Below are 27,968 nucleotides of genomic sequence, written 5' to 3' on the forward strand. Positions count from 1 at the left end.
ATCTTCCTCTATTTTGATATCCTGTTCAATATTACTAGCTAGCTAGGACTTCTATACGTGCACGGACAATTTTAGCCGATAAATAAATCCATTTTATACAAGACTGGCTGCTTTGAGGCACTCCAGTCCATCAATTCTATAATATACTTTTTCCCAAAGGATATATCAAATGTTGCTTGAATGAACTTTGAAACGAGCTCTTCATTTACAAAAATACACTTTAATATACAGAGAAATCATTACAAAAGACTATTTTTCTTTACATATATATAACATAAAACATAAGACTCCCTAGTTGTGAAAAACATATTAATTTTTGTGGTTTTTTTTTTGGTCTTAGAAACGATTAGGCCACAAATCACTTACACAAATATTCAGGCTGCATGGAGTGGTAGGGGGGCGGATGGATAAATGGATGAGGGAATTTAACCCAAAATGGAGAACAACAAGCGGGGCTAAGCTCACAGGCAGGCACGCACACGCTTACAACTATCATGGTCTATGCCCACAAACTACAGTCTATTTATTCTTTAAGCCCATTGCACGTTTGGTGGCTCGTCCCAGGAAGATGCCCGTCAGAAAGATCAGGCCCGTGACGCTCATCAATATCACAAGGAAGAATTTGCGCGCCGGCGACGCGACCACTTGCTGCACTAGCTGTTGCATGTCCTCCGGCGGCAGCGCCAGCGTATCGTCCGCATTGTGGAACATTTCGATGCGTCGCTGCAGCTTCTCGCGGCAGTCTGTGTCCAAGGAGTTGGGCGTATCCTTCAGCAGCGTGCGCAGGCAATTCAGCTCTTTGGAATGGATATCATTAGAGAATGATGGTTTATCTGGCACACGCCCTGTACTCTACTCACTGCGTCCGTTGCCGCTGGAGACCTTGGAGCAATATCTCAGCAGATCCACTGTGCACGCAGTCTCCAGTATGGGATCCACATGAATATCGGCCTTGGCCTCGGCTATAAGCGTGGCCACCTCCATCTGGCACTGCCTGTTGATGATCTGCTTCTGCAGGAAGGCCGTCTTCAGGCACTCGGCCACCTGGCCATGCTCATCAGCATCCATGTTGGCCTTGCACAGCTCCTGGATCTCCGATTTGCAAAACACCTGGAGCAATGGATTCAGCTTGTAATTGAGAGCCTGCTCCTGCAGGATCTTGATCATCTCCTGGGCGCAGGGCTCATCCAGCGCCGATTGACGGAACTTATCTTTCAGGCAATGGATGACCTATGAAAATAAACAAAAGAATTACCCCAATTTGAGAATAGTTCTCTCATGTAGAGCCATCAATTAGCGTATAATCGTGGAGTGCTTTCAATTGAAAGGGTCTGATTAGGCAAGACACAGATAAAGAGTCCATTACTGTTGCCACTCCAAGTGATCACGTAACTTAGATTTAAGCTAAACTACTAAAAGCTCTGTACTCGCGATATTCGACTATACGATACCCGCTACTCAGGTTCATTGTACTTTTGATAAGACGCGTAAGGTACTACTAGTACGTATCTATCAAAAAGATAAGAGACAGCTTTAGGTCACAGGTTCAAATTATCTACTATCAAAGACTATACAATTACCAAGATGTTACATGAGGCAGCAAAAATCTGCTCTTCGGCGGTGTTGACAGAGGGCTCGTGCGGAGGTTCAATTCTCATTCTTCACATATGTGACACATCTCTGACCCGCTGCCTACTTGGCGTCGTCAATGCCTTGGTTAGCTGAGTCGATCCCCAGAAACTAAGAAAAGAGAATACCTCGAAACTTTCAATGGAATTTGCTCCCTGTTGAAATTGTTTGAAATTTGATACTCTTTGCTACCAACAACACTTGTTGAACATGTGTAAATGTATAACAATAGTAGAACAATTAACGAAGGGTATGATCTGTTCAACCCGGATGCTTATGCGGTCGAACAAACTTCACAATTACGGCTCATCATAGACTGTAAGGAAAGTCAGTTTAGTGGGCTCGTCACTGGCCGAGGGGGTATCTGCACTCGCTGGTTGCCTCGTGAGGCTTCGTTTCCGTCTCGTTTGTGGGTCGTCTCGGTTGAGCCGAGTCCACATCAGTCCCCCATCACAGTCCATTCTGATGCGTAGCCGCGGCGTATACGTGATGTTAACATTATGCGGATTAGTGAGCGCTGCACTGGCCGGTTGGCTGCTGGTCTCCCTTGTGGGTGCCCAAGCGGGGGCTGAAGAGTCCACAACGGTGGTGACCGTTGAATTGGCCAACGGGCAGGGCAAGGTGCTGGGCAATTTCGATGTGACGGCTTTGACAGATCAGAGATTTATGCAATTCCGCGGCATTCCATTTGCGGAGTCACCGGCGGGGGATCTGCGCTTTCGGGTGAGTCAAAAACAGTCTTTGGACTGTCGCCCGAGTGGCCTGCCCTCCAGTTCAGCCAAGTTATATTGACTATTAAGACTTGATAGAGGCAAGAGATAAGGCTAATGCCTAATATGACGTGGTGCTGTTAATGATTACTGTTCCCCTCATCCGACTGATAGCCACCTGTTCCGCGTTCGAGCTGGTCGCCCCATACCGCCAGTGCCCTCCACTTTGCTCAACGCTGTCCCGTGATAACGCACTTGGATGGCCAGACGTCCGATGCTAAGACGGAGGACTGTCTCAATGTTTCCGTGTACACCAAAAATGTGAGTAAGATGACAGAAATGACGCCTAGGAGTCGGATGATGTCTTTCCCCTCTTTTTTCAGCTCACAGCCGGGCAGCCAGTGATGTTCTACATCTACGGCGGTGGCTACTACAACGGTTCTGCCGAGGATCATCCTCCCCACTATTTGCTAGAGGAGGATGTGGTCCTGGTAGTGCCTCAGTACCGAGTGGGAGCCCTGGGCTGGCTGAGCACCTTCACGGAGGATATGCCCGGCAATGCGCCCATTGCGGATATCCTATTGGCGCTCCAGTGGGTGCAGACACATATCTCTCTGTTCGGTGGGGACCCACAGCAGGTGACCATCTTCGGCCAGAGCGCTGGCTCTGGGGTGGCCAGTGCCCTGCTGTTGAGTCCCCGCACCGAAGAGCATCTCTTCAAGCGAGCCATTGTCCAGTCGGGTTCGATCTTCGCCCGGTGGGCCATCAATAGCGATCCCCGTGCCCAGGCCACACGTATCTGTGAGAAACTGCTTTGCTCCGGATGCGAACAGGAGGATCGGCTGTGGGTTTGTTTGCGCAACGCTTCGGTCGCGAGTATCCTAAGGGCCACCCAGGCGGAGTCGTTCTCTCCAGTTGTGGGCGATCTACTGGGAATCCTGCCCCAGCATCCCAGTGAGCTGGTGAAAACATACCAGCGGCAGATTCCACTGCTCACTGGCTTCACGGAACACGATGGCTCCTTCATCCTGGCCAGTGGGTAGCGCGCATATAGTATGTAGTACATGGATGTAGAGATCAAGCTAATGAATCGCTTTTGTAGGCTACTACGATATGATTGCCGCAAAGCTTTCAAATGTGAGTGCCCTAACGGTGCGCGATTTCTCCGCGGGACTCATGGGAATGGCCAATGATAGCACCGGACTCACGGACAACCTGCTGTACCGTTTGCTCTTCACACCAGAGCTCCTCAACAGTCACGATCACAAGGGTGCGCTGCCCGCCTACTTCGATGTGAGTCAGATCTACAAGAGGAACCTCTCAACCTTTCAACCGAATGATTTTCTCATTACCCTCCTCCGTAAACAGCTTACGTCGGCCTACATGAAGTCGCCAGTGATAGCGCTGGCCACGAAACTCTACGCACAGCAGCCCTCGGCTCCCGTCTACGTGTACAGCTTCGAGTACGAGGGAATGTACACCCGGTTTGGCTATGAGTTCGGCAACGACCACTACCCCTTCAATGGGGGAGTGCACCATTCCAATGACAATCTGTATCTGTTCGCCACACATCCCCTGGTGGGGCAGGACTCGCGTATGTCCCAGAAAATGGTCGAATTGTGGACTTCGTTTGCCATCGATGGCAGGCCCAAGGAACTGCGACCCCTGTCTAGCCCCAGTGGACCCTACAATCGGCTGGCTCTGAACATAACGACAGGCGAGGATCTGCTGGAGACTCTGACGTCGGCCATCGATGATCCCGACAATGGGAGGCTGCAGCGTGAGAATGTGGACTTTTGAGGTGGGTTACTTGGGAATTATAAATTAGATGGGAGCATGGAAAGGCAAGACGGCTATTTTTCCCATTTCTGGGTATAATACTTATCAAAGCGTGCTAAATTTAGTGGAACGGTAGATAAGGGCTATATATACTCGTAGTACTTTTCCTAAATAGAGCGCTATATCTTAGAAACTGTGCCCCACACCTTTTTTTTCATGACTGGCGCGAGCAAAGGTCATTATTCCACTGGTCAATAACTCGGTGAGTATCTTTCATAGATAGAGATCCGGGAGATGGATAAAGACGTGAAACACTCACCTTTCCATTGAGCTCCTCGTTGGGCAATGCACTGGCCACAATATGGGAGCAGTAGCTATCAATGTTCTTGCCACAGGCACTCTGCAGCGAGGGATTAAAGCGGAAATCCGTGTTCTGTTCGATCATGCGATTGACCACAACCAGATGGCAGCGCTGGTCGAACTGCGTGTCATCCTTGTAGGTCTTGAGGCAGTCCAGGAGCTTCGCGGAGTCCGTGCTCGGGCAGAACTTGTAGATCATTTCCTTGCACGTGTTGAGGAGCGTGTAGTCGGTGCCGCTGTCGCCCAGCTCTGATTTCTTGATCATGAATATGGCGTGATGGCAAGTCTTGCCCAAACTGGGGGTCTTCTTGATAAGGCACTCCAAGGCCTGCAATAGAAGAGATGTCGAAAGCAATCAGAGCCTGCTCTGGGGCTGAACTTCGTGTGGTTTGGACGGTGGGGTGCCGGTGAGTGTTTGTTAATAGATTGTGGATAGATTAAGGATGGTTAAGAGAACTTGCATTTTTATTCACCTGACCGGGACCCTTTTGGTCCCCACAGAACTCTTCCAGTTCCCGTTTGCAGGCATTCGCTAGCTTCGGATCCAGCTGGATGCTCTCCCTCTGCTGATACAGCTGCGACTTCACCTGATGGCGGCACTCCTTGGGTATCTGGTGGCGCTGCGCCTTGATTGTATCGTTGCGCATCACCTCACTGAGGCAGCCGACCACATCGTTCTTGGTGATGCTGGAGGAGCAGAAGCGCTGAACAAATGGACGGCAGGCCTCCTTGAATTTGGTGGTGAAATGAAAATTCTTCAGCGAGATTATCTGAAAGTGTTCGATGGCGGCGCGGCAGCGCAGATCTTTGCGCAGATCGGCGTCGTTTTTGTGCGCTATAAGGCAGTCCATCATGTCGCCTATGCGAGAGGATCAGAACTCAATCAGATGCAAAAAGGGTGCCGATTCGTTCCAGCTTACCATTATCCTTGCCGCTCTTGAGAATGGCCGAGCAGTGCTGCTGCATGGCCTCGCCGCAGACGTTCATTATGACGGGATTCAGTTCGACATGAGCTGCTTCCTCCTCGGTGTATTTGACCACAACCGTTTTGCACTCCGGCTGCAGCTGGTCCATGTTCTTCTGCAGGCACTCCATTTCGCTGCCCTTCTCCACGCACTCCGCACAGAAGAGCGAAAGATCGTTCAGGCAATAGTCCTCCACCTCGGGTATGAGGTCCATGGACATGGCTCGCTGGCGCATCACCCGCTTGACCTCCTTGAAGCAGTCCTTCCGCAGCGTCTGCTGCTCGTCCTCGCTGAAGGCCATGCGATGCAGACAGGGCAGAATCATTGGGCCCCGCTCCGGATCCATTTGCACATTCTGTACATCGTCCCACTGCCGCTTGGCCCGGCAATACTTGACGGCATCGTCGCGGCAGTGCTTGTACAGCTGCGGATCCAGCTTAAAGTCGCGCGCCACAAAGTATTCGATGATGAGAAGGGCCTGCTCGCACTCCGGCAGCATCGAGGGAGTGCCGATGCGTTCGACGAGGCATGTCATGACCCGGGCTTCTCCCCCCTCCACATCCTTGCAGGCCACGTCCACCACCGGCTTGCAGGCACGCCTCAGCACGGGGTCCACACGCCAATCCTCGCCGGCATCGCTGACCTTGATCAAAGACTCCAATGCGCGCTGACATTGGGCCGTGACGCGCCTCTGCGGTCGCCTGGCCTTCACATGCTCCAGCAGGCAGTGGATAATCTCTCCGCCAGTGCCGGACAGGCCATTCACCAGCTGGGCCTTGTGCTCTTCCGGGCAGAACTTGGGTATGTCGTCGGCACAGTCACTCAGCAGCTCCGGCGACAGCTGGTAGTCTGTCATCAGCATGCGGCGGTGGTCGGTCAGCTCCACCAGACAGGAAGGCGCGAGCTTGGTGCCGTTCTTCGATACAGTCTCCAGACAAAGCAGAATCTGGGCCAGGCGCACATGCTTATCCTCGGATACACCGCGGCGACAGTGATACAGCTTGATGTCATCCTTGCAGGCCTTGGCCAGGCCGTGCGAGACGCGGTAGTCGCGGCCCATCTGCTGATCCCGCTTTGAGATCTGCGACGCGCAGTTAGCCGTCATCGATGGATGGCTCTTGTGCCGCACCAGGCACTTGTACGCCCCCGGCGTTCCGGATTGCTCCTAAATAAAACGTGTTACTGAGGCTCCGATCAAAACAAACAGAATTCCCCCTCACCTGTGAACAGAGCGAAGCGAGGTCCTCCGAGCAGATCCTGAACAATTCGAGCATTCCGCGCTGCAGTTCGATGGCATTCATGGCGGACATGCAAGTGGGCTCAATGGTGGACTTCTGGGCAGTCGACCGGAGGCACTGCACCGTTCCAAGCTGGGACAGAAGCGACGGCAGGTGCTCGACATTCAGGCGGCCGCATTTGTGGTGTTCCACGAGGCTGCTGCAGGCCACGTAGAACTCATCCACGTTGGTGTAGTCGTGGCCCAGGGCATTGTAGGCACTCCGGAGATGCTGCTGGCACGTGTTGCTCTGCGAGAGCTGCAGGCGCTGCTCCTCCAGGCAGTTCCACATGTACACAGAGTTCAGGCAGGTCTCGAGCTTTGCCCGCTCCTCTGGACAGTATGTGGGCAGGAGTGTGTTTTCTATCCATGCGGGAAGCTGCAGCTGCCGCTGCTGCATCCAAAGGGCGTGCTGGCAGGTTTCGGGAAGAGCCTCCAGTTGGCTGGAACTGAACGTGAGGGCACACTCCAGCATGGACAGATTGTCGGTGGACTTCTGGTGGGTGCAGAATTTCTTCAAATCCTGGCAATCTGGCAAATCGATGATGCTGTGCATTTCCTTGGCCCCCACATTCTTATTGTCCACGTCAATGGCGACGCGGCGATGGCGGGACGAATCGCCGGCTGCTGCTACTGCCGCCGCCAACAGCACCAGTAGCAAGTGTTTCATTTTGCGTTTATTTGTATCTGGAAGATCTGTCTTTGGCGCTTATCGACTGGTCATCGAAACTGGTCGACTGGCAAGTTGCTTGCGTAAGCTAACGAAGCGACTCTATGTGCAATATTCAGCAATTCGACGCGCTGCTGCTCTTCGCAATGGCATGAAATATCTTGTAGAGTTCTTAGGTCCACAACAACAAAAACAAACAGAAGGCCGGTTGGAAATGCTCTCACTTCTTGATCATATTTCAACCTTTGGGTCGGGCTAATGTCCACTTTTATGAATTAAACAGCCTGTGCAAACTGTTGATTCAGCATTTTTAACGCTAATATCAAACTTTTTGCAACAAATTCACTTGTGACTGATGACCAGAATAACTATCGGCTGGACAGCGATTCATCGATATCATTTAAACAAAGTAAAAATTATGTAAATTATAGCATAAGTATTAGTTAAAATAAATAAATTGCACTTAAATTAGATTCGCCTAGTAAAGCTATTATGTTTTGGCTTACAAAATGTAATCTAAATAATTATTCTGCAATCGATTACTAAGCTGCAGTTATTTTCGCCCATCACTAGTCTATGAATCGCTCTGTCTGCTGCAAAAAACTAAAGAAAATTTTCCCATCGGGTCAAATCCTCAACCAACAGTCACTGGGTACATTCTTTTGAAGTGCTTTAACCCCCAACTACGGCTTCAAAGTGGCAATCGTCGAGCGCTAAGGAGGCAACCGAACGCACACCGCTCATGGACGGCCATGTCAATGCCTCGTCCTCGTCAAGGAGTGGCGCTGGCGCTGATGGTAGTGGCCTGAGCGGCGCAGCAGAGCGTTTGGAGCGTCCTCCAAAGCGAACACAACAAAGGGGCAATTATGGCTCCAATAATCAGGATCAAACAGATGCGGTAGGTCAATCATACGATTCTGTGGGCGGTTCAGATGACTTGATTCTTGTGATTCTTTGCCAGGCTGTACTTGCCGTCCCCAGTGTGGCGGTAAGGGGCTCTTCGGCTTCTCGACCATCAAGATTGAGTGGCGGCGGCGGCGGTGGCGGTGGCGCCGGACCTCCCCCAAATGAAACAGAAGAGGATCAGGGCTTGAAATACGGTGCCCAGCATGTCATCAAGCTGTTTGTGCCCGTCTCCTTGTGCATGCTGCTGGTGGTGGCCACAATCAACTCGATCAGCTTCTACTCCAGCACTGATGTCTATCTGTAAGACAAAAGAGATATTTGTAGATGAGATTCGTCACTAATCCAATTGTTAATTGCAGTCTGTACACTCCGTTCCATGAGCTCTCGCCGGAGCCCAGTGTCAAATTCTGGAATGCTCTGGCCAATTCATTGATTCTGATGAGCGTGGTGGTTGTGATGACTATTCTATTGATAGTCCTTTATAAGAAGCGTTGCTACCGCATCATCCATGGTTGGTTAATTCTCTCATCGTTCATGCTCCTGTTCATTTTCACGTACTTATACTTGGAGTAAGTATAGCCGATCTCTTCAATTTGGTGCAATCTAATTCTATGGCATCTATGGCTTTTAGGGAGCTCCTGCGCGCCTACAACGTACCCATGGACTACCCCACTGCCCTGCTCTTTATGTGGAACTTTGGTGTGGCTGGAATGATGTCCATACATTGGCAGGGACCTTTGCGTCTTCAACAGGGATACCTCATATTCGTTGCAGCCCTCATGGCACTGGTCTTTATTAAATATCTCCCAGAGTGGACTGCCTGGGCTGTCTTGGCCGCAATTTCTATTTGGGGTGAGGATAAATGCAGTTTTGGCGTATATTATTGTTTACTAAACCGATTCATGCGTTGACAGATCTCATAGCTGTCCTTACACCAAGAGGACCGCTGCGCATATTAGTGGAAACTGCTCAGGAACGAAATGAGCAAATTTTCCCCGCTCTGATCTACTCATGTAAGGACTCTTATCGGCCTGCTGTAGATCATTCGAATTATAGAATTCTCCCATTTGTTCAGCCACTGTTATTTATACGCTTATGGGCACACATTATACACCGCAACAATCGGCAGAGCCCGCAGTCACTTCCTCGCCCTCATCGAGCAACTCGACTACAACTACGAGAGCCACACAAAACTCTCTGGCATCCCCAGAGGCAGCTGTGGCCAGCAGCAGCTCCCGCTCAGGTAATACTCGAACACATCCTCACCAGAATCAGCGGGATGATAGCAACGTAATGGCAGCTGAAGGTATGCCACTTGTGACTTTTAAAAGCAATTTGCGCGGAAACGGTACATATGCATTATATTTTTTATGATTTAATTTACTTCTCCCATGTGTACAACGCTTCTTATTGGCCTTTCTGTGTGTGTTTGATCTTATAAGTACTCGTATTTCTCTTGTGTCTTGTTTCGTTGTGGGTATATGGTATAAGGCGCTGCTAGTAGAACACTATTCTATTTTGAGATGTATACATATCGTATGGAGCTGTAAATATGTTCCCCAATATTTAACACTTATGTTCTTACTTCCAGCTGAGGCAGCAGGCTTCACCCAAGAATGGTCTGAAAACCTCAATGATCGTGTGGCACGTCGTCAGATTGAAGTTCAGAGTACACAGAGCGGCAATGCCCAACGTTCCAACGAGTATCGTACTGTCACAGCACCAGATCAGGCCCCAGCAGATGCCCAGGAGGAGCGTAAGTTTAACCGGGGTGTTTCCTGCGGCCATTAGAAATTAATAAGGAATTTGATTCTCAGGTGGCATCAAATTGGGGCTCGGCGACTTCATCTTCTACTCGGTATTAGTGGGCAAAGCCTCCAGTTATGGCGACTGGACCACAACTATTGCATGTTTTGTGGCCATCTTGATTGGACTCTGTCTCACGCTGCTACTCCTGGCCGTTTGGCGCAAGGCTCTGCCAGCCCTGCCCATTTCCATCACCTTTGGCTTGATATTCTGCTTTGCCACGAGCGCTGTGGTTAAGCCGTTCATGGAGAACCTGTCGGCCAAGCAGGTGTTTATATAAGAAAGAGACATACAAGAATTTAGTAGACAAGGACAAGTCGATGTCCTTCTTATCATAGTCTAAAAAAGCTTTTTAAAATCAAATCTTTATTAACAAAATGCATAGTAACACAAATAACTATTTCTTGCGCCTCATTATTGTTTTGTCTACAACATTGATTAGCCAACCGGGTTCCAGGCCATAGAACACTTGCCTCGGATCCTTGGTGGCTGAGAGCATCTCATAGGCAGAGTCGTCTTCAATGCGGGGCAGTTGATAGCCGTATTTCTGTGCCAGCACCAGTCGATCCTTGCTGATCTCCTCGGGATTTGCCAAATATCCACGATTCTTGGCGTCTGTGTAGTAGTCCACGGCGTCCTGAGGCGGCATCATACGATAAGGAATCGGGACACCCTTCTCGAACCACTTTTTCGCATTGGCGAGCATGTGGAGGCTCCGAGGATCGTAGTAGGCTGTACGAATGACACCCCCGTTGCGCTCGATGGCTGCAATTACCGCCTCATTTGCATGCTGTACCTCAATATTGATCTTGGCCTTGAAGTTGTCCAATCCTTCGTCGGTCAGCTGGAATCCATATTCCATTTCCGCAGGCTTTAGCTTCAACAAACCAGAGTTGCACAGCGTACTTATATCTACGGGCTGGCTGATATCTATTCGGTTCGTATCAATCAGCACCTGCAGCTGCAGTAGGGAGATCGGTGGGTACTGGCGCTTCATGTGGTGGCCCTTGTAATACGGCTCATAGGGAAACCGCAAGTAGAAGGGCTGATTACCCGTCTCATAGCCCAAACGCATAAAGTTCTGGCGTTGTCCGGAGCCCTTGTTGCCAGCTCCATGCTTATCACCGCCGTGCTGCGCCCGCCCTCGCTTGTCCTGAAGAGGATTGAATGGATCGGGTATGTCAAAAGTTGTTATTCAACCGGTCAGGCAAAGCACTCACGTTCTGTTTGGAGTTGGGATTTGGTCGCAGGTTTCCAATTTGCACGCGCGGCAACGTTCGCAACAGCTTCAAAGCCTTGTCCGAGGTTTCCCGCAAGTGTGCCATGCTGAAAAGCTCGGTTTCTTTAATAAATTTAAGTTTCTCGGGCTGAAAAATAAAATCTAACACGATTTTAGCTGAATCGACTATCGATACTCCAATCAGCTGGTTTCATATCGATATCATCTGAATTTTTCCAGCACTGTCGACTGCCATTATAGAGTGCTGGACAACTAACTATCGTAGCTTGAAAAAGATAATTTAATACATTTCTACAAATAAATAAACTAAAATATAGTATAGGTAATCATTTCTTAACGACGCCAAAATGACTTGTGGAGCATGTCGTGGGCGCAAAGACAAAGGTATAAAGTGTCTTATAGCAGCGTTGGATACGATTAAAGAGCACGCCTTAAGTAAGTTAAAGTAAATTTGTTTTGGGAATATAATTAGAAAGGTTTTCCATATAGTGATGCAACATGAGGCGGAGGAGAAGGACAAGACTATTGGAAGCCTGCAAGCCCAAAATGAAAAGCTGCACAGGGCTGTGGATCTCCTAAAAGAACGTCAGGAATCGCTGGCCGTTCTCCATGACGACAAGCGACGTAAAGTGTCGCCCAAGAAGTCCAAGGAAGATATTTCACCGCTTCCGCAAAGTCAGAGCTCGCTGAACATGAATATAGCACTCAACAGCATAGAGCTCTCTGATGAAGACACAGAAGAGCAGGAAGACGAAAGCATAGCGGAAACCGAGGCTCCATCCATTGGCAGTCCTCGTAAGCTCAGGCCACATCATCGCAAGCCTGATGTTAGGAATTTAGAGAATGTACAGCCCAATAACGTGACCAGTGTGAGCCAAAGCTGGCTCCGGAAGACACCCAAGAATATCGGAATGATGACCAAACTGTCATTGACGCACAGAGGTAGCAACCTGCAATTTAAGCAGACTCGTCTCAAATTCGATGGCAACAAGGCAAGTGGCAGCGAAAAAGATGTGATAGAAGAAAGTCCCAACCCAAGCCCAGGATCGAAACGTGCCCCGGCGTCTCGCTCCTTGCTGCAAAGGTATTTATCGAATAAACCCGTGTCTTTCCCTGTGTAATATCTTACGCCAAGCTTGCAGAACCGACATAGGCAACGCCTTAAACGAAGACAACTTCATCTTGAGCAGGAGCAACAGTGTCAACATCAAAAATACCGACCCTAGCTTTCACATGGACGTAGAAAATTTCATTGGGATCGACAGTCTGCCTGATGTCAGCCTCGAACTACCCGTAATGCCGCCACCTGCTACACCTCCGCACCTGAAGATAGACAACTCAAGCGAGAGCGTAGTCATACTCACTCCTGCCACACAGGACATCATCTTCGTGAATGATAGCAGCGAAGACATAAAAAAAATCGGCACAATGGATGTTCTAGCGGAGATTATGAAAGAGGACGACGATGCCTGTTCGTCTGCCTTGCTGCAGTACGAGAAGATAATGATTGACCAACAGAAACACGTTCAACCCAATCCACAGAAAGTTCAGACTGCTCTCGCACCAGTCGGAGCCATAAAAGATGAGCCAATAACACAGCCAAACGAAGATCACGGCAATGAATCAACGAGACTTTCTGAAGATATTGAAAAATATATGATGGAGGAAGACGACAGCAAGGAATCTGAGGACGAGATTCCACGACCCATTATGGTAAAAGATGAACCTGAATTGACACTCAAAGAGCGGTTCAACATTGAATGCGAGGAGTGCGAAAAGGTGAGTGCCCCAAAACACAGTTCCATGTGGTAGAAAGCATGTAAAGCCGCCTTTCCGTTTCTAGTTTATCAACTTCATGGGCTCCAACCTGAATGATGAAAAGATCCAACTCTATTTGAGCAAATGTAAACACAACAATGAACGAACTGGGTCGCCGCCAGGCTTTTGGAATCCCCACATGGTTTCCTTTGCCGAAGACGATCCACGCAATGAGGTCTTGATTGACACTCGCTTTAGAGACCAGCGATAAAATAAAAATAACATCGGATGCCATTCCATTGAATTACCTGGATAATTCAATATATTTATCATTTGATATTATTATACATAATTTACAAATTGCCGCGCTTGGCCTGCTCAATCTCGATGGCCGTGAACAGGGACTTGAAGTTGCCGGCGCCAAAGCCCTGAAACGATTGTGTTAGGAATAAAGTGTTCTTAGAATAAGTAAAGCAATAATCTTACATTGTGATTGTGGCGTTGAATCACTTCGAGGAAGAGAGTGGGCCTATCCTGGCAGTTCTTCGTGAAGATCTGCAGAAGGTAGCCGTTCTCATCAAAGTCAATTAAAATATTTAATTTCTGTAGTATTTCCATGTCCTCCTTGATTGTGGTGCGACTGTGCGAAAGCTGCTCCTGCAGGATCTCGTAGTAGGAGGCCGGTATGACCAGAAACTCGGTGCCACGCGCCTTCAGATTGCTAACCGCCTGGATAATGTCATCCGTATTGAGGGCAATGTGCTGCACACCTGCGCCGCCATAGTACTCCACATACTCCTGAATCTGGGACTTCTTCTTGCCATTGGCCGGCTCATTGATGGGCATTTTCACCGTCTCCTCGTAGTTGGCCATCACAATGGAGCGCAGAGCCGAGTACTCGGTGTGGATTTGCGAATCGTCCACAGACCAGAACCGATGGAACTGCAAAATCCTCTCGTACCAAGAGGCCACGCTCTCCATCTGAAGGTCGGGCTGATTACCGACCACATGGTCGATAAAGTTCAGCTTGGTCGCTGGCAAGTTCTTGGACACAACATCCTGAGGGGAACGCTGGAAGCCGGGCAGAAAGTCCCCCGCATAGCCCTTGCGTTCCACGAAGGTGTGTGTGGTGTCCCCATACTAAATGACGAGTATTAATGCGAGGAACTGTCTTTGGTTATCAGCTTGCTCCACTTACAGTCTTGATGGTGGCAAATCTCACGAACCCATTGTCATCGCTCTCCTCCCAGATGTCGCGCACCACCTCGGCACCTCTGGACACGGCCAGGGTAAATATTGCATTCAAATCCTCCACTTCGAAGGCCACATCTTTGACGCCATCCCCATGGCGCATCAAGTGCAGGCCATGCTCGCGATCGTCCGGCGTATAGGCCGAGACGAACACAAAGACGATCTTGTTCTGGCGCACAGCATGCTTGGCAAAGCGTCGCTCCCCGGTCTCCAATCCCTGATAGCCAAGTGGTTCAAAGCCCAGACGGGTGGTATAGTAGCTGGCCGCCTGCTTGGCGTTACCAACGTAAAACGTTAAGTGATCAAAGCTTAGGAATTTGCCGGCTTCAGGCTGGACAGAGTACAGGAACAGTTACAATCTTGTGATTTATGTAGTGAATTTTCATTAGGTCTTACTTTGGTTCCTTTGTCAGTATAGCTGGTCTATTAGCACAGCGGAAATAGAATGGAAAAAATAGGTTAGGGATCTACAATATTAAAGATAGATGGGTCATCGTCATCACAACATAACTTTCACGGTGTACTGATGTTTAATTCAACAGAGATTTAAAATATTCGTGAAAGGATCAGCCAAAATATCCTATTTCACGCACAACCACGTTGGTTCTTTTCTTATGGAACACTTTTCACATTTACCATTATCACTCAGACTCAATTTATGCAAATCCTCTCCTCACACGCGATAAAGATTTCTACGTTCCGTTGATCTTACACGATCTACAAGTTGATTATGGCCTGAGCTGTGGCAAATCGGAGCTTTATATAGGGCCCCAGCCTCGACCAAGTTGATCAGGTGAAAATCCTGTACTAATTTAAATAAGAGCCAAACTAGTATTTTGTTTATTTCATTCCGATGCTATATATATCGGAATATCTTAAGTATCTGGCTGTTGTTGTTCTTGTTGTTGTCATTGCTGTTTGCATATTTTAAGCGGAGATTGCAGAAATTTGTTTACTAGAACAGGTGGCGATGTTTTCCACAATACAGATACTGAATTTATGCAATCAACAAACATGAATTGCGCTTTGCCCAAGTGGGACAGACAGGCCTCCTCCAAGTTTCTTCTTATCAAAGCGGCCTTACAAAGGTTCTCCGAAGCCAAAAATTGCACTTCCTTTAACCCGTTATATCCACAAATACATATCTCAACTCATTATGCAAAATGTGCTAGAATACCCTTAAATATTCATGAGACTGCCGGGCCGGCAGTCGAGTTCTGTGCGGAGATCCACACGCCGCAGCACAGTCCACAGTTGCCAAGTCACATTGAACTTGATTCCAGTTGCGAGCCCCCAAAAAGTAACAATACATAGTTGAACAGAGTGCTAATGCCATCCGGAGCTATTATTGTTATTGTTCCAGGGGATAATGTATATCACTATGGGAGCTGTTTTGCATTAGAATTGCTTTGAAGTGCTCTGAAAATAAGCTACGAAAACTGGTTGCCCAAGAGCCAAGAAAGTTGTTTGTTGTTGTTTGCTTTGCCTTGGCACACGTTGGCCATAATTCATTTACTTTGTTTAGTTATTGCCGCAAATTGATTATTAATTGTGGGCTTAAGATGATTTCGATAGGAAATTGTTTAAGATTTGTCGTGTTTTTTCATTGTTCGGGGACCATCTGATTGAGTTATACTAAATATGTATCTCTTTATGTCTATAAATGGATTTAGAGAAGATCTTAGCTACTTCATTCTGCTTCGGCTTCGAAATTGCTATCCTTAAACCCTTATTTTGGCTCTTGCTCAACTTTATTGGTATTTGAGATAGGGCAGTTTCTCTTTATCATTTTGACTGACGACTGATGTCAGGTGTTTGGCAACCATTCGACACACACATAAATTAAACGGTTCCCACTCCCGTAGCTTCGATTTATGCTTTCTGAGGGCTACTCTAAAAATACTAGAGCACATGGCGTATGAGCAATTCAGGCAGCTAAGCATTCATGATTAGCCCTAGACAAAGTCGCCCCAGCAGCTGGCTGGCTGGCAACGAGCTAATGATGAACTGACAGTCCCCAAAAGAGACAGGGGGACTGTAAAGGTGGGGTGAGGAGCATGATATGGTCTAGTGCCCCATTGGCAGGAAGCCAAATCGATGCTTGACATTTATTATGATTGGCTTATTAGGGCGCAGCGGAGGCGATAACCCGCTAACATTTGAAGGGGGGAGGTTGTACACTTGTCGCTTGATTGTGCCAGATGTGGCACAGTCCATTAAATAATATGGCTATTGAATTGATATAACCATGGACTGAGCTGGACTGAGTAGAGTAAAAATCTTTCTATAGGATCCCTAGACCATATTCGACCTGGGAAAGTTCGACTGTATATCATATTACCATCACTCTGTCCACTTAATGAACTCAAATACCCTCATTTCTTAGCTCCGAGTAGTGTTGGTTCCTCCTAGTACACCTGTCACAACCTGAGTTCCATTAGTCATAGAATCTTACCCACACCAGTCCTATCCCAACAAAATATACAACCCCCGCTCCTGCATCTTCCCCGCAAGGAGGGCATCCACCAGTCTCCCACCGGACTTGCCATTAGCTAAACAAACTTTTGTCCTTGGCGAAACAACGGTGGTTCGTTCTCCGCGCTCCTCGGGTTTGCTCTCGGGTTGCTCGGCTCTGATGTGGGAAGCCTGTTGCATTGCTGGCTGGGAGAGGAGGATTGTATTTCCAAGGCGCGCTCTCTCTCTCTCTCTGTCTGTCTCTCTCTCTGCACCGTTGGTCTGGCTTCCACTCTCCCTTTGTTTCGCTGGCTCGCCACGCAGAGAGCCGAACGAGGACAGCGTTGCCAGCAGGAAAAAGTTTGCGTCTGCTTAGGGGTTGCGTTGCGTGTGGAAGGGCTTATGTACGTTCGGGTCTGGTGGTGACGCCTGGGCGGGCAAAGGACACGGCACGGCAGACAGGAGAAGGATATGAGTTTCTATTGTTGTTGCCATAGCCGCAAGCTGTCGCCGGTCTACGTCACGCTTTCCATCCTTCCTTCAGTCGCGTTTAATGCGCTTCCAAAACAACAGCCCCAGACACAGGCACCAGGCACGAAGCACCAAGCACCAGGCACATTCAGACTCTCGGCTAAAAAACCAAATCACAAATCTGTTTGTTCAACTTAAGTGGGTAACAACTACCAAATTATTCATGTGTATTGCTATAATTCTATTAAAAAACGAACGAAACGAAAAAAAAACCCCCCTCCGAACGTACTTGAACTGTCGCTGGTTTTGTGTATAAATCTAAAAAAATCATTTGTCGCCATCTCTATTTTTTCGCCCCAAACCACGTTTTTGTTGTGTTGCTTCTGTGGAAATTTATGTTAAACTTTTTTCTAAATATTGACAAATTCGTTCGTCTCGCTATGCGATTAAAATCTTTATGCTAAAAAACGATCCAAAAACACCAAATCGCTGGCCCCGAACTGACAAGCGAAAACCCCCTGCCCAGAGCAAGACAAGAGACTTTTAAAAATTACAACATAAATTATACCGAAGAAAATATACACACACTGAACGGAATTTCTAGTTGGAGAATTAAAAATAGTTTATAGATGATATTTTTGCGATTTTGTTGATTGATTGTTTGGTGTGGAAATGATCATAAATCTGCAGTGGAAGTGTGCCGTTCGGTGAAGCTTGAAAGCCGCTTGAACACCAGTGCTCCATAAACTGTGCACCGTTTTAGAGGTACTGCTGGAACTAGTTTAATGCTTGACGCGGCAAAAGGACAAAGTGTATTAATTCCCAGAGCAGAGAGAGAGAGAGAGCAAAACGAAAAGGGCATTGTGTACTATACGCAAACACCTTGGGAGTGGAGTGGTGGGGAGTGGAGAGCATTTGTTTCATAAGCAGTTATTCTCTCAACAGTAGCTGCTGCCCTCTCTCGCGTTTTCTCCCTTCTTATCAATGCAGTTCTTTGTCTCGCTTGCACTTTACTTAGACTGAGAGCGTAAGCCGCCTTGCTCTCAGAGTACCCGCAAAGAGGAAGGCAAACACAGTGATCAATCGCAAGGGCGTCTTGGGGCGTATGGTTCGCCTTAACTTTTTGTTACTGTTGTTGTGTTGTGTCCTTTTACGAGCAGAGATGGGATCTTAATAGTTCTGTCATTTCCCCATTAAAGCCATCAAAACACTCTCTAGGACTTTCTTTCCCGTACTCCGCTGTACTTCGCAACATCGTTTTATCCCAAAAGCCCAAAGCCCCGTATAAATCCAAATATTTGTATGCAAATTTGCGAATTAAATTCAGTTTGCGTGCCAGAACTCAATCGTCAAGCTTTCGACAAGGCGGCCTTCCATTACTTGCCATTAGACGCGCCTCGCCCTTTGTGCGCCCTCATGTGCTGTGAGGGGAAGTCCCTTATTATGACATTACCACGGGGTAAATGAATGAGCCGTTGTTCCCGGCATGATTCACTTTTACCTTGACATGATTGGGGCGCAGCCAGCTCTTATCGTGCCTCAATGTCCTTTCTATTGCGGTGGCAGCAAGGTATTAAGTTCTTTATGCCTGATGCCGTCATATAAATGATATTTCTGACGCTATTTACACGCCGACTTATAGTTTTAAGTATTGTGGTAGCTGGAAACCACATCAACCAGAAGGAAACTACAATCACCGCCCACAGATCTGATGGCAGAGCTACATTTAATGGTCTTGGGTAATTCTAGAAAGTAAGGTCCATAAAATGTCGCTTTCAAAACATGAAAATAGACGGGTTGTCCAGATTTACGATCCGCGACGGAGGGAGTGCCAGAAGGTGGGGACGGACCATCCATAGCAGGTTGCAGTAAGACAAATAAACAAAAGATTGCTTCGAAAACTTCTTCGCCACGTCGTCTATGTGAATTTCTATTTTATTTTTAAACACACAAATTATGAAGACCCGAGACCGAGGCCCAGGGTATATAGAATAGATGCAGATCGCCATACATATATCTATTTAAAGGGATCGCCTCTGAGGCATTTAGGTAGGCATAAATTATACAAATATTTCCATGCGTGTCAGATATTGTTTGTTCGGTATGCCAAGGTATGCCGTCCATTTGTTTGTGGTGTCTTCTCTTGGGGGGAAAATGCTGCTGTCCTGTGTTCTGTTCTGCTTCGTTTCTAACAAATTACTGCAGCTTATTAAGTGCCATATTATTAATGGAGCATGATTCACAGGGGACTGACTGAATGATTGAATGTCCGTTGATAGCCGGCGCTAATCATTCGGGGGAAGCGAGTGTAAATTGAGCGAATAGTTTGTTTATAAACTGGAGGATGCTAGATGATCTCATAAACGATAATCCAGTACCTATTTTATGTAGAAGTACGAGTATAAATGCTTAATGAAGTAGTCCTGTTCATTAAAAAAGCTCTTGGACTCAATTTGTAAACGTTATCACGACCCGGTTTTTAAAGTGTACATATTTACAAGTATGTTTATCTATACCGGTACTTCTGTACATCCCTCTTTAAGATTTGCCCCCTTGCCCACTTTCTTGGTCACTTACCTTTAAATGCAGCCAGACCGTCGGCATTTGCTTTCATTAGTCGTCCGATTCGACATCCGACCAGGCAAACCACGCCTGCCTCCGCCTCTGGGCCGACTGCGACTGCGACTGCGACGGTGACGGCAGCGTCGACTCGTAACGCTCAGAACGAATTTGCATAGGCTGAGAATCGGACGTGTGGCCCGTCGATCTTGATGCGAATACATCGCAGCGGTACGACAAATACTCATATTATATTTTTTCCAGTTCATTCCCGCCTCCTGTCGGGCGTGTGCGTGTGCCTGTGAAATCTGTAACTTTTTATTTATGAGATGTGGAACCGCTGGATGGCTGCCCGATAAATTATTCCCAAGAATACCAGGCATTTTTTAGTGAAGAGAAATAATATCCACCAAATTTCAAAGTCATTTATCAGATGAAAGCCGGCAGGCGAAGATGGTGTGCAATCATTTGAAGTGGATATGTGGAAACAAGAAATCTGTAAGATATGTGAAATGGCAACAAATGGTAATAAATAAGGAAGAGTGCACTCTACACTATAATCCTATAAAATATGAAACTGAATTCAAGAACTATTGGTGTAACAGAGATCTCTAAAATCATACAATTTTTTTTTTTTAATCAAGAAAATAAAATGATTTTGAAAAATATTAAAGTGAAGTTTAAAGTGAATTTTTTTTAAGAACCCAGAAATATTATAAAACTATAACATCCAAAGCTAAATCTTAAAGAAAATAATAATCCTCGAAAGTTATGCGACTCTTATGGATCTTAGATACAAAACAGTTTCTCTTACACTCATATCTCGTATGAACACAATGCCATGTCGCACCCAATTACTCCAGTAAAAGGGAAATAAAATCTATAAAATGATTTAACAATCGCAAAATGCCAACAAACCAATCAGCTGTAAAGTGCATAAGACGAAAGTTGTTCGTGTGGAAAACTAACGCGTACAGAGACTGAACCATATATGTAACTCGAGTCTATATTCAGATCACGACCGCATTTCTAACCCAAGTATTTGTTCTGTTCCGTGCATCTCATATCCAACCATGCGACTTATAGATCGTCTCCGATTGCTGCGACTGCGACTCCGACCACAACGAGGCACCAACTAAGCCAAAATAAAACGCCAATAAAATCAAACGAATTAATGTGATAATTGGCGAGCAAAAAGCAACATTAGTCACGATGTGGAACCAAGTGGAATGCAACGGGTCTGCTGGGGAGGACTGTCTGTGCCAGAGACTGCGAGGTGCGACTGGGAGATCTCACGGAGACAGCGGAACGGCCCCGAGGGTCAGCCTCCCCTATCAGTCGAGCGCCACAATCCTGCTCCAATTGCTGCTGACGATCCTCTCACTAAGCTCCGTGCTGGCGGCGCCACAAACCTCCTGTATCATGTGCGACAAGGAGGACATCCGGCCCCGGGTGCCGCCCTACAGCGACAGCTACGAGGAATTCACCTTCGACCATCAGGTGTCCCAGCACGACGCCATGGAGGCGCTGCGAAAGTTCAATGAGAGTAAGCAGACCACACCCCTGGGATGGGTTCCACATCCTCTCTGATCTGTCACCTGTCTTTTCTCCCATTTCAAGCACTTGGTCTGAAGAACGCCTGCAATACGATCAAGTGCGATCCGAATGTCTTGAAATATTGCCTGGGAAATCAGGTAAGGATCGGTGACGAGACTCCCTCCATTCAATGTAAACATTTCGATTTTGATTTTGATTTCGCCTTTCAGTTCATCAACGATCATTGTTGGTGCGAGCTGCAGCACAGAGAAGGTTAGTACAAAGAGTGCGAGTATTTACCCAAGATGATGTTTATGACTTGCCACTAGAGTCTCGGCACATGGCGCCCATGCAACAATAAGCAAACTCTGCCACACAGTCTCTCACAGTGAACACCGTCGAGTGCTACTAACCCACTTGCAGAGGCACAGACAGACCCAGAGTCTGAGGCAGTTATCCAAAGAGCTTCATTATTGGGGGGGGGGGGGGAGTGGGGGTTGGCCCTTAACAAGCGGCCATCACGCAAGCCACTGATGACGCAACAGTTGGGGTGGGGGTGGGGAGAGAGTCTTGGCCACAAAACTGTCCCATGGTCTGGGATCTACTTGGAATAGAATGTGATAATTGGAGTCAGAATAAGGCCGTTCTCTTCGGCTTCGGCCGGCACGTGATGCGGTGCGGTGCGGTGCGGTGCGGAAGTCGTTAAGCCTGGTCCAGGCCACTGATTGAACCGCAACCTAATGCCGCTGCACGCTTCATTGCACTGCTTTGCATTAAGTACCAAAGACAGTGAAGCCTCTATGGAGGTAACTGCCACTAGATATTGATTCACAGAATGCTTGACAATTTTAGGAGGTTTTGTTTGGAAATACTGTGAGCTATAATATTCAAACATTTTCTAGATTTATCTTCCATAGCGTGTAGCCCCTGTAACCGGATTCTTTCGGCATTCCAAATGTCCAAGCGTCAGTTTATAATTCACTCTTTATAGTATTATTTGTTTCTTTTCGCTTTTCCCTCTGTCTTGATGTGCATTCTGCACCGAGTAGGGGGAGGGGGTTAAAGACCCCACCCCACCCCACCCCCCCCCCCCCCGCCCCCCCCCGTTTTAGTGGGTTCGGCGCTTAGATTGTCTACAGTTGAATGATTTTCTTCAAGGCGTGCACAGTTTTCCATTCCGCTGTAGTTTTCCTCTTTTCAAATGCACTCGCCTTTAAATTGTTTTTTCTTGTGTGTGCGCCTCACTCATTAAATTCAATTTTGTTAATTTTTCTTTATGTGCTTTGGGCTTGTTGGGCATTTCAGTTACTGGGCTGATAACTGGGCGAAGGTTTTCCGGACAATAAAAACGATTGCATTTAGTTTTGCGCTGCATTCATTTTATAATCAGTTATTAACTTCTCAAATATTTATGAAAGTCTCCGTTCTCAGGACCGCTATCAGAGGACATTCAATTGGGGTTCTTACGAGTTTATTGGTTTAAGCTATACGCAAAGGTATCTCCAAAGGCCCCAATACAGGCATTCGCCCTGTTGTTGCTTCGGTGCTTGCCCGAGTATCTACAATATTTATATATGTACATATGTATTATTTGCTACATTTATGAGTAGTACTTATTCTCGAGTACGAGTACTATCACTGACCTAAACTCAACCGTCCTTATCTCTCACTCTCAGCCCCCTCTTATCGGGTGCAAAAATCTCTGCCCTAACAGACAGTTTGACTGTTTCCAGCGTACCTTAAAATATATACATATATATATTATATGTATTTGCACTTATTTTATTTATGTTTATGCAAACGGCTGCCCTGACGAGCTTCCTTTAGTATTCCATGGGCAGTTCCTCTAGCCATCGATGATGGGGAACGTGCCTGAAATATCAATCGTAAAACACCTGTCCAGCGTTGAATGAATGAAATGAAGTGCCTCTGGGTGGGTGGCTATAGCCATATAGCCATAGACTGGACCCTCCCGATGACCATTGTTAGGTGCCGGTTGTAGCACTCACAATTTGAATTTGAATTTGAATATTTCCATAATTTTGCGCCATTAAATTGGATAGATTTCGCGGTGTTTTTTCGAGGGGATATTTCGTGCACGCAAACACTTCCCTTCCCCAATTATTGGCACTGTCAATAATACTATAGTTTTTCGAATGTTGACAAATGAAATGTGATTCATACCACTAAAAATCAAGTTTAAGCCAATTTTCGAGTCATTAAATTATCGCATAAATCAGTCTAATGTGAGAATAGTGCCTTGTTTCAGTGTAATCCAGTGTAATCAATCATTTGCAAATAGGTTTTTCCTACGCCAACGATCTGTCGATTTGTATTTTAGCCGGGATCGTCCTCGCCCCGTCAGCTGTCGCCAAAGATTAACAACAATTGCGAGCGCAATCACAAAATTGAACCAACATATTACACTCCAGGCCCCAGGCCCCCGGCCCCAGGGCCCCACTCCATGTCTGTTTGCATTAACTAATAATTATTTAATTGGATAAATATTTGCGACACGAAGCAACAAAAATTACCATATACATATGTACATATGTATGTATTCCCTCTGTGTGTGGGTCTGGTCTGGGATGTTCTAATAAATGTAGACATGGAACTTCATAAAATTCAACACGTTGAGTTCCCATAAACAAATACGCATCTATAAACAGGCCAGCAGAACAACAGTGTTACGATCCGATCGAGAAACAATATGTTTCATATTTAGTCGCTCAGCCTCACTCCTCCCTCCAGCCAACACCCTCCTGCCACCACAGTTTATATTTTTTTGAACAATTTTGTGGGCTGTGTTGATTTTTGTGCTGATTTTTGTGCCTCTCCATAAACATATTCTGTTTTATTGGTTTCCGTTTCTACTCAAAGTGAAAAAGTTTCATAAATTTAATATCTAAATTAAGTGGTTTCCATTAGAAATAGGTAAATATTGTACATTATTCCGAAATAGGAACAGACATGAACAGATCTGATCTGGAAGCAGATTCCACTAAATAAATATACAATATTTAATATATCCCCCAGTACGTGATATAAGTTTTTATGATTGGCATAGACAGCTGAGTACACACTCGTAAAGACGTAGGAATTATTTTTTTTGGTTGGAGTGTCGAATTTTGTAGGGTCAGGAAATGGGGTCGCTGCGATATGGAAGAGTGCCTATTCCAATTATAGTACATAGATCTTTTTTTTCCTATAATATTAAACCACACTATTTGATTGCTTTTTACAGAGGGTCTGCCTTTTGTGCCTCACATATGCTATGCCGATGAAAAGGTTCATAGACCGTCCATTGGTTCCTGTTTCCTCTTCGACGAGGTCAAAGAATGCTGCTGTGCACCTGCCTGGGCCAAGAAGTGTAAGTACCAGATACAAATAGAGATTCGCATGAATTCGAATGAGGCATCCACTGCCACTGGCACTGCCATCGTGTGTGTGTGTGGAGTCACAATATCTAATGCTAGATGCTAAATCGCTGGCCACTCACACATGGCCAGGGATTAACAAAGCAATGCTAATTTAATACTGTAAATATACTTTTTCAATGATTCCATTTCCACACGGCGCCTTCGATAAATAAACAAATACCAAAAACAACAACAACAACAATAATAGGCAGCAAAATCATCCAATATTCCATAGCCCTCTCTCCTCTGTCCATTCACTAGACCGAAAATCGAATCATGCTAATTATATTTAGTTTAGAATGCTAATTGATATCGCTCACACAGCATTTGCTGCTGGCCGTCAGGAATCAGAGAGAGATGGAGAGAGCGAGGAGAGAGTTTTAAATCATAAAATATAGCAACGAATGAGGAGATTTGCTTATACAAAATTGGCAACTATAAATTTAAAAGGGTAATTAGCCTTGGCTGTATATTATTGCTGAGTAGTTTATAATACCAAGAACTTGTTGAGCTTTTGAGCAGCTCCAGACTCGCATAGAAAATAAACATAACACTCTGGCTAAATGGAGGGCTTGCTCGTTAATACGGAAAAAGCTGTAAAAACAAATACATATCATTTAGCAGATGGCCATTAAAAGCGAGTGCTATAGATTTTCTCTACCATATCGAAACCACATTTCTGACATAACTTCTAAGCTGCATATACTATACATGTACATATTTGCATTATTTCCAGGGCGACACATCTCGGGGAGTTCGCGGAGCCAAAACCCACCAAAAATACTAATAACTTTGCTGTTTGTATTCAGTTTACTCCACTGGATGGGCCGGAGAGGGCCGACTTGTTAAAGCTGGGAGAGACCTCGTTGGGGGACAGAGAGTGTAAAATTTGTAAAAGATAGTCATAGTGATGTAGGATCTAGATGTAACGCGGTTTATCGAATAAGTGTACTTAGTTCAACCAATGTCCAATGGAAATCAAACCTACTTGCTAAGCATATATTTAAGCGTTAATAAATACATTTTTATAGAGCTAACCGGCTGTAGTTAGCGTTTGTGTGGAGCTTAGACGACTAAATAATGAAGCTATAACTGCAGACGCGCATTGTAAAAAGGAAACATGTCGATGAACAAAAAATTAAAAAATAGTCTTTAACACATGCCAGGCCTTTCCGTTCAGCAACAGTAATCGGCCAGTAATGACCATCATTCGCTTATGGGCTAACGTTCAACTTAATTACTAAAAACGGTCCACTAATCCTCGAGTTCAGCAAGTCTATAGTCTCCTCGGTTCTATATGCTAGTACGGCTGCTGAGCGTACGCTGCAAGGCATTCACACAGGACAGAACATCCTCGTAGTCCTTGGACCATTCGCGCAGGTTACGCTCCAGACTCTCCAGTCGTGTCTGGCCGAGGCGCATTCCGCCATGCTTGATGGCCGCATAGCAGGAGCAGGCCAGCAATTTGAAGCATTGTCGTCGCACGGCATTGTGCGCGTGACTCTCCCAGTTGGGAGTGGTGGCCACACACTGCCAGGCCATGCTGACATAGTCGACCAGGGCGTCCCAGTGGGTGGCGTCGTGCAGGCGCTTTGCCTGCACTTGCAGTGTTCGCTTAAATTCGTTGAGATGCATCGCTGCCTTGGAATATGCAGCCGCATCCGTTTTCTTACACAGGCGAGAAGTGGGCAAGGATTTAAATATCAGCCGCTTGGCATATTGCAGCTCCTGTTCCAACGCACTGCAATTCAATCAGAGAAATAACAAAACTGGAAAATGAAACCCTGTCTAACCACCCACCTAATGTCTGGCGTGGGCAGCTGCCGTCGGAGTCGTTCCTCATCACCGGCATTGTTTATATTGTTCACAATCAATTCGATAAGCTGCTGATGAGACAGCCCCTGCAACAGGGACGGTAATGCCACATCTGTATTTGTCTGGCCCACTGGGCGGTCATCCATCTTCAGCTTTTTCACAATGGGTGTGCCTGGCCAGAGCTGCTTGGTGGTGGCTATTTTAATCGGGGAGTAAGTCTCCATAGGCGTTGGCTCGGGTGGAGTGCTGCCCATGGTCAAGCGCTTCCTTGGCGAGCTGCGCAAGATCATGCCACTGGTCAGCTGAAGGTTCTTTGTGGGCGTACGCTGGAATGGACTTCGCATCGAAGAGCCACCCGACCCACTGCTGCCGCCATTGGGCTTGTCGGGCGAAAATGTAGTTGTGAAACGTCGTCGACCACGTTGGCGTATCACCAGCTCATCCGGGGAGGGCAGGGGCGAGAAAACAAAGTCCTGACCCTGCACCACATTCGCTTCGTTGTCCAGACGCATTCCCAAGCCGCCGCCACCATTGGCATTTGGTGTGTTGACTATGGCCGCCGGGGTCGGCTCGTCTGGAGTGCGTCGATTAGCATTTGTCGGAGTATTCGCCATGCGCAGGGCTTCCAGACGATCGGGTATCTCGGCCAGCGCCATGCGAGTTTGCAGCGGTGTCGTCATTGGGGCTGCTGCGTAGTGCGGAACGACAAATAGCATGCACATTAGGATTGTATAAACAATTTTCCAGCACCCTGCACCTGCCAAAGGAACCCCACATACCGATTGATATTTCTTTCGTTGGGCACTGCGTAAACACCTATTAATTCTGCAAATGCTTTGTGTGCCTTCAAATGACTTTTGGTTGCTTGGCTGTCTATCCTGGCGTCCCTCCTGCGAATGATTCTGTGATTTTCCTCTTATTTTTGTTTAAATTGCGCCAATTTGCACAAGGTGGCAGCACACTATAGCGACGGACTGAAATCGATATATTATCGACCACTTTATACCCTTCAGTTGAGGGTATTTTTTGTGGTATATCTCTTTATTAGTAGGTGTTAAAATTGGCCTTTAAAATTGAATTTCTTTCTCGACGGTGAATTTGATTACGAAATGATAGCTTTTTTACACTACTGCGCGTTTCCCACTGATATCGGAATAGAAGAAGTGACGCAGAATAGGCGTTCACACTGGCCAACGCAGGTTGTTGCGTCCAGAAAACAGCTGATTTATGTTTTGATGAAAGCAACCCAAATTTTGTATATCAAGCATATTATGGAAAAGGGAAAAATGGACGACAAAGACTTGATTCTCTTATCTGAGATGGAGCAAAATGGAGAAACGCTTTAAAATTCATGGAAGTGCCTC

The 27,968-nt window shown here is 46.7% G+C and overlaps 8 protein-coding genes across 16 annotated transcripts; 4 read left to right on the plus strand and 4 right to left on the minus strand.

The window, feature by feature from the left end:
* Positions 1-200: 200 nt before the first annotated feature.
* LOC108151783 (Golgi apparatus protein 1) lies at positions 201-7,763 on the minus strand. 2 transcript variants are annotated; one of them, XM_017280629.2, is made up of 6 exons: positions 6,664-7,763; positions 5,399-6,608; positions 4,952-5,337; positions 4,438-4,806; positions 861-1,230; positions 201-797 (listed from the first exon to the last, which is right to left on the minus strand). In XM_017280629.2, exons 1-6 carry the CDS (start codon positions 7,387-7,389, stop codon positions 520-522), a joined length of 3,339 nt encoding a protein of 1,112 aa, XP_017136118.1. In that variant the 5' UTR covers positions 7,390-7,763; the 3' UTR covers positions 201-519. The 2 variants fall into 2 exon arrangements, with proteins under 2 accessions (XP_017136118.1, XP_017136117.1); XM_017280628.2 differs by having other exon boundaries at positions 4,940-5,337.
* LOC108151784 (glutactin) lies at positions 2,025-4,316 on the plus strand. Its single transcript, XM_017280630.2, has 5 exons — positions 2,025-2,352; positions 2,514-2,660; positions 2,723-3,374; positions 3,442-3,632; positions 3,708-4,316. Exons 1-5 carry the CDS (start codon positions 2,095-2,097, stop codon positions 4,137-4,139), a joined length of 1,680 nt encoding a protein of 559 aa, XP_017136119.1. The 5' UTR covers positions 2,025-2,094; the 3' UTR covers positions 4,140-4,316.
* A 172-nt stretch (positions 7,764-7,935) lies between the features above and the next one.
* LOC108151785 (presenilin homolog) lies at positions 7,936-10,498 on the plus strand. Of its 3 annotated transcripts, none has more exons than XM_017280633.2 (8): positions 7,936-8,287; positions 8,351-8,595; positions 8,655-8,864; positions 8,927-9,147; positions 9,210-9,308; positions 9,371-9,601; positions 9,887-10,051; positions 10,113-10,498. In XM_017280633.2, exons 1-8 carry the CDS (start codon positions 8,132-8,134, stop codon positions 10,379-10,381), a joined length of 1,596 nt encoding a protein of 531 aa, XP_017136122.1. In that variant the 5' UTR covers positions 7,936-8,131; the 3' UTR covers positions 10,382-10,498. The 3 variants fall into 3 exon arrangements, with proteins under 3 accessions (XP_017136122.1, XP_017136123.1, XP_017136121.1); XM_017280634.2 differs by having other exon boundaries at positions 9,371-9,538; XM_017280632.2 differs by having other exon boundaries at positions 7,937-8,287; positions 9,371-9,643.
* On the minus strand, positions 10,451-11,522 carry LOC108151789 (39S ribosomal protein L15, mitochondrial). Its single transcript, XM_017280638.2, has 2 exons — positions 11,322-11,522; positions 10,451-11,254 (listed from the first exon to the last, which is right to left on the minus strand). Exons 1-2 carry the CDS (start codon positions 11,424-11,426, stop codon positions 10,499-10,501), a joined length of 861 nt encoding a protein of 286 aa, XP_017136127.1. The 5' UTR covers positions 11,427-11,522; the 3' UTR covers positions 10,451-10,498.
* Positions 11,523-11,566: 44 nt separating this feature from the next.
* On the plus strand, positions 11,567-13,572 carry LOC108151787. Of its 2 annotated transcripts, XM_017280635.2 has the most exons (4): positions 11,570-11,776; positions 11,831-12,425; positions 12,484-13,120; positions 13,185-13,572. In XM_017280635.2, exons 1-4 carry the CDS (start codon positions 11,689-11,691, stop codon positions 13,368-13,370), a joined length of 1,506 nt encoding a protein of 501 aa, XP_017136124.1. In that variant the 5' UTR covers positions 11,570-11,688; the 3' UTR covers positions 13,371-13,572. The 2 variants fall into 2 exon arrangements, with proteins under 2 accessions (XP_017136125.1, XP_017136124.1); XM_017280636.2 differs by lacking the exon at positions 13,185-13,572 and having other exon boundaries at positions 11,567-11,776; positions 12,477-12,670.
* LOC108151788 (4-hydroxyphenylpyruvate dioxygenase) lies at positions 13,389-15,091 on the minus strand. The gene is made up of 5 exons (XM_017280637.2): positions 14,987-15,091; positions 14,747-14,773; positions 14,298-14,681; positions 13,586-14,239; positions 13,389-13,527 (listed from the first exon to the last, which is right to left on the minus strand). The coding sequence occupies exons 1-5, from the start codon at positions 14,987-14,989 to the stop codon at positions 13,453-13,455; spliced, it is 1,143 nt and encodes a 380-aa protein (XP_017136126.1). The 5' UTR covers positions 14,990-15,091; the 3' UTR covers positions 13,389-13,452.
* A 2,282-nt stretch (positions 15,092-17,373) lies between these two features.
* LOC108152932 lies at positions 17,374-25,826 on the plus strand. 4 transcript variants are annotated; one of them, XM_033387483.1, is made up of 7 exons: positions 19,919-20,027; positions 20,099-20,332; positions 20,921-21,380; positions 21,455-21,528; positions 21,601-21,643; positions 24,615-24,740; positions 25,526-25,826. In XM_033387483.1, the coding sequence occupies exons 3-7, from the start codon at positions 21,047-21,049 to the stop codon at positions 25,636-25,638; spliced, it is 690 nt and encodes a 229-aa protein (XP_033243374.1). In that variant the 5' UTR covers positions 19,919-20,027; positions 20,099-20,332; positions 20,921-21,046; the 3' UTR covers positions 25,639-25,826. The 4 variants fall into 4 exon arrangements, with proteins under 4 accessions (XP_033243375.1, XP_033243373.1, XP_017138112.1 ...); XM_033387484.1 differs by lacking the exons at positions 19,919-20,027; positions 20,099-20,332 and adding an exon at positions 17,374-17,473; XM_033387482.1 differs by having other exon boundaries at positions 19,917-20,359.
* Positions 25,703-27,587, minus strand: LOC108152931. 2 transcript variants are annotated; one of them, XM_017282619.2, is made up of 3 exons: positions 27,384-27,587; positions 26,590-27,289; positions 25,703-26,530 (listed from the first exon to the last, which is right to left on the minus strand). In XM_017282619.2, the coding sequence occupies exons 2-3, from the start codon at positions 27,282-27,284 to the stop codon at positions 26,083-26,085; spliced, it is 1,143 nt and encodes a 380-aa protein (XP_017138108.1). In that variant the 5' UTR covers positions 27,285-27,289; positions 27,384-27,587; the 3' UTR covers positions 25,703-26,082. The 2 variants fall into 2 exon arrangements, with proteins under 2 accessions (XP_017138108.1, XP_017138107.1); XM_017282618.2 differs by having other exon boundaries at positions 26,590-27,292; positions 27,384-27,586.
* Positions 27,588-27,968: the final 381 nt, after the last annotated feature.

The sequence above is a fragment of the Drosophila miranda genome, chromosome XR (genome assembly GCF_003369915.1).
Source record: "Drosophila miranda strain MSH22 chromosome XR, D.miranda_PacBio2.1, whole genome shotgun sequence".
Lineage (NCBI taxonomy): Eukaryota > Metazoa > Arthropoda > Insecta > Diptera > Drosophilidae > Drosophila > Drosophila miranda.